Genomic DNA, 12,292 nt, shown 5'->3' with positions numbered 1-12,292 from the left:
TCATCAAGAAGAGCACTTAAAAAAAGTCATTAAAAGTAATTTCCAATTTTGGACTTGTAGAAGATTTTGTCACATGTATATGTATGCCCTGGTTTTACTTGACTTTTACAGTCAGTCACCCATTAAACCAAAAAACCAAACTCACTGCCATCAAGTTGATTCTGACTCACAGCGACCCCCATTGGGTTTCCAAGGAGGTACATATTTACGGAAGTAGATTCCCCAGTTTTGCTTCCGTGGAGTGGCTGGTGGGTTTGAACCACCAACCCTCTGGTTAGGCACTGTGCTATCAGAGCTCCTTAATCGTCCATTAGGAAGAAAATATTAGGGAAAGCAAATTATTTTGCCCGATCGTTGTGCCATGTAAGAGGGCGACATGAAGATATTTGTGATTTGTTGTATCAGAGAGGCACAGAGGGTGCCTACCTCCCCCAAGTGACCTCTAGTGTGTTCTTGAAGTGAGTGTTTGGAGGATACACACAGCGGACTTAAAAAAAAAAAAAAAAAAGGTCATTTTAAGAAATAGTTTTATTTTAAATCCAAACCATTGATAGTTATATTAATTTTAATACTATTATGATCCCGACTCGACACCAGTGAGTTTGGTTTTCTTTTCTGTTTTTGTGTGTGTTATGATCCTAGGTTTATCATAGTATAGAATACAAAAGTAATATGTTACTGGGCAAAACTGGAGCTGTCCCTATTTTATATCTGGAGGGCACTTCTATCAGCACCTGCACCTTTGATAAGTAGTTTTTCATGGTTCTCTGGTTAAAAACATGAGAAAAAAATGGCTCTGAGTAAATATGAAGAGATGAATGTAATTTGCAATTATCCTAAAGCTTTATTTGGGTTTTAAGTTTTGAAGTTACAAAGTGGAAGGAAGTAAGTTTCATAAAAGGCAAATTTTATTAGCTCGATTTAGCCCACTAAAATGAATGTTTGATTATGTTCTTAAGATTCTCATTGAATCTAGTAAATGTCTGAGCTGGTAGATAGTTTAGTCATTAAAACTATAATCTAGTTAAAGCTAAGGGAGCTAAATAAACTAATTTTAATCAAATTTACTTTGATTTCTCTCAACCTCCCCACTCCTCTGTTTTTTCACCACAGGTCACAGTAATGAAAGGCAGTAATAGAAATAAAGATCATTCAGCAGAAGGAGAAGGGCCTGGAAAACGACCAAAACGAAAGTGTCTTCAGTGGCATCCATTACTAGCAAAGAAACTTCTTGACTTTTCAGAGGAGGAGGAAGAGGAAGACGAAGAGGAGGATATTGATAAAGTATGTCCTCCATTTATGATAGAGTAGGAAAGTTTATTTGTGCACTCACAATATATGAGACACTGAACCTGTAAGGTAGGAGAGATGTATTTCTAAACATCCATGTCATTTGAATCTTATTTAACTGCTTGTATTTTCATTCTAATTACTGATTATTCTTATCAAAACCTCCTGAATAGTTCAGACTAACAGAGAGCTTTCTTAAATAGGAGTTCTGTCCATTAATTAATAATTTGTGAGTAATACTCAAATGTTGTGGTGATGGAGGGATTCATAAAATTTAAGGTGCTTCTGAAGAGATACCACCTAGTCAACCCAAAAAGGGGTCGCTATGAATGAAATCGACTTGATGGCAGTGAGTTTGGTTTGGTTTTTGGTTTTCCCTGGCACCCAGCCCATTGATGTTCTGAATTCTTTCTTTGGTTCCAACCTAGCCCTGCTACCATAGGCAATCTCAGAACTGCTTTATTAGCCTTCACCTCTGTGGCCTTCCTAGCATCTGGCTGCCCTCACCCCACCAAGCCTCTGTGATCAATCAATCTTCCAAGTTCCTTCTCTGACTTTATACCTGAGTAGCCAACGCTGTTTAGAAAGTCACATGACCAAGTGTGTGACTTTAGAAAGTCACTCGTTCTTCCAGGGTTTGGCATGGCTGTCTGGCTGGCTCATCTTCATTCATGTGTGAGCACAAAGGCTCCCTCCAAAGGAACTAAGCCTAACCATCTCTGAAATATCTCCACACCCAACTCATTTTCATGTCACAGGATTTCCTTCATAGCACTTAGTACTATTTGCCATCTATTTAGGTATTTACTTCTTCACATCAGTCTTCCCAGATTAGAATATAAGCTCACTAAGACCGAGATCCTTCTTACTTCTCTTGTCTTCTCTTTTCCTAGAATCTAGAATGGTACCTCAGGAGCTCTGGTAGTGTAGTGCCTAAGGCACTTGACTGGTAACAAGAAGGCTGGCAGTTCAAACACACCAGCCACTTCTCAGAAGGAAGGGTGGGCAATCTACTTCCGTAGTGATACTGCCTCAGAAACCCAAGGAGGGGTCGCCGCTATGAGTCAGATCCGACTCCATGGCACATAACAACAACAGAATGGTACCTAGCACATAGATATTTGCTAAAAGAAAGAATAAATGAGTACAGATTTTACAAGTACATGTTTTTCATATTTTCCAAGCATTTTGCTCTCCATTTCAGTCTTTTTCTTGATTTGATCAGCTCCTTCCCCTACTTGTCTCAGCAGGAATTACTATTTTTCCAGGTACTCATACATCCTCTCTGGATTCTCTTTCCTATCTCTCTCAGTAGTGATCCTTTCTCCTCTTTAACAGAGAAAAGAGAGGCCACCAGAAATGAACTTCTTCAGCTTTCTCTACTCACCTACACACACATCTATCACATTACCAGCTTTTCCTCCTCCTTTCCTATCTTAGAGAAATGGATGATATTCCTCCTATTTTGGGAAATTGCCAAATTGATACTCTGATCTTCTGACACACTTGTACCTGTTGATCTCTTGGTTTTTGAGACTGTCTCCTATTTCCATGACAGCACTCACTCCTGGTTCTATTGCTGCCTTCCCAAGTCTTCCTCTGTAGTTTCTTTCAGTTGATGAAGCATTCTACTGTTCTACCCTCACATGTAATATTTCCTGGGCCCTTAATTTATATCTCTATCCTGAACCTTTCTCCTGGATTCTAGAGTTGTATATCTGACCATGTACTTGACATATCCATTTAGATATTTAATAGGAACCTCAGTTTCGATGTTTTCAAAACCAGCTTTTCCAGTGAGTTTCCATGTATGATGATGAAAAATTTGGCAGTGGATATTGGTGATGGTTGTACAACGTGATTGATACAATTGGTGTCACTGAATTGTATACTTGAAAAGTGTTCAGGTGACAAATTTTGTGTATTTTTATAATTATTTAAAACAAAAATAAGCTTTTGATTATCTCCTCCAAGCCTTATCCTTTTGGATCTTCCTTTTAATAATAAATGACAGCTCTAGCATTCTAATTGGTTAGACCTGAAACTTTGCAGTCATACTTCACTTCTTTCTTTTACTCAAGCCTCATATCCATCTATCAGCAAATCTGTCTATACCTTCAAAATGGGACCCCATCAGTTTGACTCCTTAAAAACTCAACCACTGCCACCTTGATCCAAACCACCACTATTTCTAATGTGGATTATTGTTCCTGCTTGTCTCCCTGTCTCTGCCCTTGCCTCTCTACAGTCTATTGTCAGAAAAGCAGCCAAGGGATCCTTTCAAAAACGTAATGCCAGTATACTCATCCTCTGCTTGATGAAGGAGGTGACTTTGTATGAGCACTGCTCTACTCCCATCACCTAGAACAGTGTCTGGTCCATAGTGGGTGCCCTACCAGTTGCTGTGAAGTCAGTTTCAACTCTTGGCAAGTCATGTGTGTCATAATAAAACTGTGCTTCCTAGTTTTTTCAATGTTTGATTTTTCTTAAGCAAATCATCAGAGCCCTAAATAGACTTAAACCTCCAACCTGTTCGTTAACAGCTGAGAGTGTTAATCTTTGTGATACTGGTCTCCAGTAGCCACCTCACGTTGAGCTTGCTCAGCACTGATCTTTCTGCTCTTCACCCGAACTAATTTTCTTATTTGAGGAAAAAACTATTCTGTTCGTATGGAAGAATCTATCTTCCAAACTGGAAACTCTCTGCCTCTTTCAACTTTCAAATCCAGTTAAATACCACTCATTGTAAGTTCTGCCTCATAAATAAATATTGTCTTGTTTCCACTTCCCCATTCCTCTTACCGTTGCCTTGATTCACCACTGTTCCTTTCTTGACTGGACACCTAGAATAAGCTTTTAAATGGTTTCTGTAGTTTATCTTATTTGTTCTTTCTTTCTTTATTCATATTTTTAGTAAATGAATTTAAGAAAATAATTGTAACATTAGATGATAGATTTTTTATTAAAATTTATTAATGTCCATGCTTGACAAAATAAAAAGTTGACAATATGTGTTAATTCCCCCATTTTTAATTGGTTCATAAAATCTGAACCCCTGTTTTACAGGATTAAATGCATTGTTTTTTGACATGGCTGAATATATTCTTCATGAGGTGATTCTTCCCTTCTCCGACAACCTCATCTCCTAAATCCTTGTCGTTTTTTACATACCAGTGCTATTGAACTAACTGTAGTTCAGATAAATGACTGAGCCTTAATCCCTGCCAATTACCAATTCTCTCCATTGACTACTTGGCACATTCTGATTCATCTTTCAAAATTAAACTCGCACAACACTTTGTCTAGGGATGCTACTCTGTGCTTCTTGCCGTCCTAGTTTTTCATTATCCTACTGGTTCCTCATGGCTGTCATCACACTACTTTTCAGTTAATTTACTTACATGTCTTTCTACCTTCTCAAAAGAGCAAGCTCCTAGGGCCAGGATCTTGTTTTATTTATCTCTTGATTCTTGCTCTGAATTTTAGAATTTGGTAACTGAATCAAAAGAGTTATTCTTTTCAGAAGGTAAAATATAATCACTTCCTTAAAGTACATAATAAATTTTTTATTGCTGGTATTTCCTTCTCAGCTTCTGAGTCAGTTTCAGAATGCTAATCTTTTGAAAATGCAAATCATTGTTAACGATTGTATACATAATAAGGAAAAGAAAATGCATAGTCTTTACTTCCGATATTAAACCCTAATGTATTTCCAAATCAGCTATAACTTCAAGATTTTTCTGTACTGCTTGCATTTGAAGATAATTGATAGTTAATTAAATGCACTTGCAGTACTTATTTAAACATAAAAGTCTTTGAAAAATGCCAAATTGGATTAAGCTAGTGATTCTTACCAGACTGTTTTACCAGTTACCCCAATAAAAGCTATGTAAAAGAACACAGTTGCCCTCTAGAAGTGATTTTCAAAGTGTGGGCCTCAGACAAGCATCATCAGCATTACTTTATCAGAAATCACAGACTTGTTAGAAATGCAGATTCTCAAGGCCCGCTCAGATGGGATCAGACACTCTGGGAATGGGGCCCAGCAATCTGTTTTAACAAGCCTTTCAGGGATTCTGATTCGTACTCTCATATGAGAATCACTGCCCTTCCGTATAATGCAAACTAACACCAACCTCAAACCTTCTTGATTTTAACTGTGAAACTAGAAATTAAAGAAATGATTTTAGTAAGCACTCTGGACTTCTGCTTATACTTGGCATTGTTCCACAGAAGCATTGTAAAATCACATTTTAGCTTTGGAAGGTATTTAAGAATCTAAAATGTTCTGAAATTCTGTGGTCAGAGATGTGCTTTAAGAAATCTAATCTGGCAGCCATGTACAGGAAGTATTGTCGAGAAGATTAAAAGCAGGAAGACTAGGCCATAGGCCAGAGTGGTACCAAGGCAGTAGCAATGAGGATTAAACAGATGGGGTGGAAAAAAGCAAAGCTTTACAGAAGTCAGTAGACCTTGACGACTGATTGACTGAAATGCTTAGGAAAAGGGAGGATTCAGAACTAATTTTGAAGGTTTAAGCCTTGGTGAGTTTATTCTTATCACCTAGCATTTCCCTAAACAAGAAAGTTTAATTACTATTTGCAGGCTTGAAAATTTAGAATGTAATTCTGCTTTCAAATAATCACGTTAACTTGTCTTTTGATTTTCACAGTAGGAGCTCCACTTTTGATGTTTGCCAAAAAAGAGTAGCGTATATTAGCTTCTCATTATCTGCTTTCATGTAAACATTTTCATATTATTAGCTGTAGAAAAATACTTCTGAATAGGAGAAAGATAGAACTAATATTTGTGTATTTTATATCAATATTGTTAATATTGAAAATCCATATACTGCAGACTGAGTTTATTCATACCTTCATTCATTAAGTACTAATGTTATATCAGACAGTGAGCTCTAGGTACTGTGGTTGCAAGAGTAAATAAGAGAACTTCTGTACTCAAGTAGCTCACTGTTTAATGAGAGATAAAAAATATAAACAATTACAGGACAATGTGTAATAGAGACATGCATATGTTGAAATAGAAACTAAGAAGAGTACATCATAATTAGTTTTACCAACCACTCTTAGTGGTTGAAAAATAATAAATCACCATTCCCCCCCCCCCCCCCCCAGTTTATAAGGTTGATAATGGAGCTAAGAATAAATAAAATGCAATTTGTAAGCCAAGACTCTTTGTTAGAGAAAAATTGTCCAAAATGTATTAAACAGCTCACACTTGTTTTGGTTGGTTGTAGGTTCAACTTCTTGGGGCCGATGGCCTAGAGCAAGATGTTGGTGAGACTGAAGATGATGAATCACCAGAACAGCGAGCCCGGAGACCAATGAATGCATTTCTCTTATTTTGCAAACGCCATCGCTCCCTTGTACGTCAGGAACACCCCAGGCTTGATAACCGAGGTGCTACCAAGATACTAGCTGATTGGTGGGCTGTTCTTGATCCAAAGGAAAAGCAGAAATACACAGACATGGCCAAGGAGGTAAGTTTCAGTGACTAGGAATTACCATGGTTATGAGTAACCAACCCTATACCTGCAGCCAGCATATATGGAGTACCTGCTGAAAGTCTAGAAGCATGTAAATGAATCTCAAATCAGGTTTTAAGTGAAAACATAAAACTTTTCTTTGCCCTTATTCATGTGTCAAATATACCCTGCAAATGCTGGTAGAGATGCCAAAAGCAATATTACCAAGACTTTTTTTCTCATTGGACGTTATTATTGTTGTTATGTGCCATCGAGTCGGACACGACTCACAGCGACCCCTCCTTGGGTTTCAGAGGCAGTATCTCTACAGAAGTAGATTTCCTCATCTTCCTTCTGAGGAGTGGCTGGCAGGTTTGAACCGCCAGCCTTCTGATAGCAGTCAAGTGCCTTAGGCACTATGCTACCAGAGCTCCCTCGCTTTGGACAGTACCCTCCAATTGATTTCAGGGATTAGTTTATTATGAATGATAATTGCTGTTCCTCTCAGGAACTTATCAGTGACTTTATTTAAGTTTCTCCAGGAACTAGCTTCTGGTGTCTGAGAATGCCATGGTAAATGTAGTCGTAGGTTACTCAAGTTGTATCATGAGAAAGTGCTCATCTAGATTTGATACTAAATAGCTTTGTGACCATGAATAAGTCAATCTCTCTGGGAGTCAACTTTTTTTCTTTTTCTCTTCTTTTGTTAGTAGACTGAGGAAGTTGGACAAGCATTTGCATCCCTTCTGGCTCTAACATTTTTTTCATTTTGTAATAAACAGAATTATCGAGAGATATGCTTTGACTTGTTTTTGTTCTGTAGGTAGTACAGCATGAATATTTAAAACTAATAAATGAATTAATGGCCATGGAACAGGTTGTACTGTGATGTGTGCATACATGTAAACACTGTGTAGGAAGTAGTTGGTGAAAAGCATTATACACGGGAATGATAGTCAGAGAGGAGCATTAATCATTTCCAAATGTCTTAAGAAATCCTAAACTCGTTTTATTTCTAAATTCATCTGGAATTAATGTGAGATTATTGTGCATTTAAATGTATTGTGTAATAGATTTAACTGTAGTGGCATAGTGCCTAAAGCATTTGACTGCTAACCAGAAGGCTGGAGTTCAGTCCCACCAGCCACTCCTCAGAAGGATGAATGGGCAATCTACTTCCGTAGTGATACTGCCTCAGAAACCCATGGAGGGGTCACTATGAATCAGATGACTCAAAAGCAGTGCTTTTGGTTTTTTATTTTTAATTTAAGGGACCAGCAAAGGAATATCATTGTGGTTAAATTTAAAAGTACTTTTTACATTACTTCTTAAGTGTTGCAACTTATGAAAAATACCTCAATTCATGAAACCCCCTGCCACCCAAACATTTTGGTTAAGGTTCCCTAAAGAAATGAACCAGCAGGGCACAAAAAATTGAGTTTGAAGTGACATTTTATTAGACATCTCAGTATGTTGAAAAATAATACTTTCAGTTACTATGGTTTTATTGAGTTATTTAACAAGCTAGCATGGAACATAAAAATCTCTTATGAAATGTTCAGGGAAATTTGAACCCAGAATAAATGACTAGCATGGTTACTGTGTAATTAGTGATGACATGAAGCTACAGAAGTTGACGATCGTTAAGGACAGGATTTTAACTGTGTACGGCATCCAGAAAATTTAAAATCAATTCCATTAACCTACATGTTTTTAAATGTTTCAGTAGATTTCCACTAGCATAACAGTAATTAACAGGAAAACTTTCCCATTAAATAGTCTTATATTCTTTCCAAGTCATGCTTATAAAGTAAAATAAACAATTATCTGAAACCTCATTGGGAACTGCATTAGCTTCCTATCATTAAACACTTGAGTTTGTTGTTGGATTGCTGTTTTTGTATAACACGCAGTCAGCCCCAAGTATACTGTTTGCCTTTTCTTAAATGCTGCTAATTTGCAAACTCAATAGGTGGCCACTTTTAAGAGGAGTTATTATTTTTATACAGGAAATCCCTTACTAATTACTTAATCAGGTTCACAATATTTGCCATTGTGGTGCTGGAATGTAATCTGCTAAGGTGGCCCCCTGCAGTGTGCTGAAAGTGGAGACCATGACTGGATGTTATGCATCATGACTTGCTTTGTTTATAGTGGCTCTTAGGAAATGTTGCCTCACACTGGTGGTTCAGCTCTTTTCAAAATTATTATACAATTGCTTTCTAATAATTAGTCATATTTATTGTTTCCCTTTTATTTACTAGATGGTTCTGAAATTACATTAAAGAGCAGGTAATTAAGTTGGTGATTTTTGTGTTAATATTGCAGCCTTAATTGGAATGTCAGTTCAGCCAACAAATATGTATTGAGTGGCATCAGTGTGCCAGGTTTTGAGGCAGGTGCTAGTGATACCAGACCAGTGATAAATATGGTCTCTATTGCTCCAGGCACTGCCAGGCAATCATTTTTAAACTAAATTCTAGATGTGTTACCTTGTAATTTTAACTACAAGCTATAAACGTTCTTTATTAAGTACAAACCATATTCTTTCAGCATAGCATATGTGCATGAATGTGAATGCTTATATGATATTTGCCAATAGGTATCTTGCCATTAAAAAAGAGCTCTGGTAACACAATGCCTAAGGCATTTGACTGCTAACCAGAAGGTTGGTGGTTCAAACCCACCAGCTGCTCCACAGAGGAAGATGGGGCAATCTACTTGGTGAAAATTCACCACCATGGAAACTCAGTGGGGGTGACTGTGAGTCAGAATCAACTACATGGCAGTAAGTTTGGTTTTATCCTGCCATTACCAGTTGAGGGAGAAATGCTGTTTTTTTTTTCTCCTTTTGTTTTTTACATAAAGGTAATTAATGACACATTTAAAAAAAAATTATTTATAAAAATTATGAGTAATAATACAACTTTGGAGAGAGATTCTCTTTTTACCTGGTAGTATATGCAGATTTCCTCTGACCCCTCCTTTGCTCCTGATTACTTTATATTAATGCATCTGGTGAGAGGAAGCACCCATTCTAGGATTTATTTTCAGTTTCTTGAATTATTGCCCAGTACTAATTTGCATTGTTAGAAAAAAATGTTTGAATTAGTGTTTCGTGTTCTCCGGTGAAATTTTGAAATTTGAATCTTATTAGAGCAGTAATTGGTGGCAATTTAAAAATACTGTCCTAAGGATACAGCCTGGCTTGCTTTCTTAAGTTTAACCATGTGCATGACTATGCAGTGTTGTGAATGTTCACAGGTTCTAATTTCTAAATGTGTGCCTGCCTGTTTGGAGGCATAGAAGCAAGTTTACTTTTACTTTTAATATCTTTATGTATGTACTCTTGTGAGAATGTGAGTTTCTGCGTGCCTTCCTAGGATATAGCTGGAACCTTCCACTTGTCACTTAAACTAATGATCATAATTAATTGACAGTCAATTCAGAGGATCATGCATCTTGACCTCCAACTAGAACAGAGTCAGTGCAAAGACAAAGAGGGAGGATCTGGAAAGACAATTTCAAATGACCATTATAACACTTTTTTTTTATTTTAAGGATTTTTTGATTGCTTGGTTCATTCTGTGCTCTCTGTTTTATGTAAGCACAAACATGTAAAGTCAGTTATAATTATCCCCATCTCTAGAGCAAGAATCTGAGGCTCTGAGGAGTTACTGTCTTGACCAGTCATAAGTTTAATGAACTTTAGAACTGGTAGACACTTACCTGTTTGACTCCAGCACTCTTTTAATATGTCATGAATCAGAACTGACTCGAAAGCAACTTACAACAGCAACACTACCCCTGGGTCATGCAAATGGTTAAGCAGTCAGCTGCTAACTGAAAGGTTGATGGTTTGAGTCCACCTAGAAGTGCCTCAGAAGAAGGGACTGGTGATCTACTTTAGAAAGGTTATGACTGTTGAAAACCCTGTAGAGTGCCATTCTACTCTGACACACATGGAATTAGAATCAATTCCACTGCAGCTGGTTTGTTTTTTTAATGCTACCCTGGTAGCATAGTGGCTAAGGCACTTGACTGCTAACCAGAAGGCTGGCAGTTCAAACCCACCAGCCACTCCTCGGAAGGAAGGTTGGGCAATCTACTTCCGTAGTGATACTACCTTGGCAACCCAAGGAGGGGTCGCTATGAGTCGGGTCTGACTCGACGGCATATAACAACAACAACAACAACACCTGGTAGAGGGTCAGTGAAAAGGGAAACCCTCAATAAGATAGAGCATCATAGTACCTACAACAGTGGGTCAAACATACCAATGATCATAAGGATGGCACAGGACTAGGCAACGTTTTGTTCTGTCATGAGGTTGCTGTGAGTCAGAGCTGACTAGAGGGTAACTAGCAACAACTTACCCACTTCAGATTACTGGAAAGTAAGTAGATTGGATTATGTATGGCAAGATTGTTAGTGGAAAAAAAAGTGCCATAGGTCTTACAGGGAGAGCCTGCTCATGCTGCAGTAGGAGGTTAGGTTAGTATTGTGTGCTCAGCAAGACGATTTTAACTCATACCAACCATACAGAGCAGAATAGAACTGCTCCGTACAGTTTCCTAGGCTAAAATCTTTCAGGAAGCAGACTGCCTCGTCTTTCTTCTGAGATACAGTTGGTGGGTTCTGAAGCCAACTTTTTTGTTAGCAGCCAAGTGCTTATCCATTGCAACATGAGGCCTCCTTGAGAAGTAGGGGAGTGGGTGATGGCATCTCAGGAAAGACTTAATGAAGTAGATAGAATTTGACCGAACTTTGGTATAGGATTCAGAGAGAAAGGCAGATTAAGAGCAGATAGGGGAAAGTAAGAACAGTTTCAGAAGTCAGAAAGTTTATTTTACCTGGAGCCTTGGGTAAGATAGAGAGGAGTACTAGGAAGTGATGATGTTAAAGTTAATAAGGCAAAAATCACAGGAGATCAGCTTGAAGTTTTAGGTGTCTGCCAATAAAAGACTGTGGAATCAAATGCTGTAAAATGGAATTTGAAGGTATTTTTATAATCTTAGTATCTATTGTCAGTACACTAGGAAAGATTTTTAGCACCATGAAACTCCATGGAGTTTTTAATAATTTGTTTTACCCTCATTTGCTTCAAATCTCTATTTTCTGATAATCTTCAAACAATTTTTGATTTTTGGTTTACACCTGAGATAATTTCTGTAAAGTCCACTTATTCCTTTGTTTTGATCTCACTGGAAAGAAATTTTTTCTGAACAAAGTATACTCTCATTGTTTCTGAATTGTAACTCTGGAGAACTTTGTGAGCTGTTACATGCCATGCTTAACAGACAAAATGTGTATTCTTGCAAGTATACCTGACATGCTTTAAACTATGTCGTTGTTGTTGTTAAGTGCCGTCGAGTCGTTTCCGACTCGTAGCAACCCCATGCACAGCAGAACGAAACACTGCCTGATCCCGCGGCAGCCCCACAATCCCTGCTATACTTGAGCCCATCATCGCAGCCACCGTATCAATCCATCTCGTTGAAGGCCTCCCCCTCTTTC

General features: G+C 37.8%; 1 protein-coding gene across 1 annotated transcript in view; it reads left to right on the top strand.

Annotated features, from left to right (window-relative positions):
- The first annotated feature begins 1,122 nt into the window (after positions 1–1,122).
- The window catches only part of BBX (BBX high mobility group box domain containing), a 124,935-nt gene continuing 113,765 nt past the window's right edge, over positions 1,123–12,292 (top strand). The window contains exons 1-2 of the mRNA XM_007946567.2: positions 1,123–1,284; positions 6,548–6,790. Of these exons, the coding sequence (XP_007944758.1) occupies positions 1,123–1,284; positions 6,548–6,790 (405 nt within the window). The remainder of the gene's footprint in view (positions 1,285–6,547; positions 6,791–12,292) is intronic.

Source organism: Orycteropus afer, unplaced genomic scaffold (assembly GCF_000298275.1).
Source record: "Orycteropus afer afer isolate SDZICR_OR568_19922 unplaced genomic scaffold, OryAfe1.0 scaffold00166, whole genome shotgun sequence".
Classification (NCBI taxonomy): Eukaryota; Metazoa; Chordata; class Mammalia; order Tubulidentata; family Orycteropodidae; genus Orycteropus; species Orycteropus afer.
The sequence above is the reverse complement of the archived record's forward strand: the minus strand, read 5'-3'. Positions and strand labels throughout refer to the sequence as shown.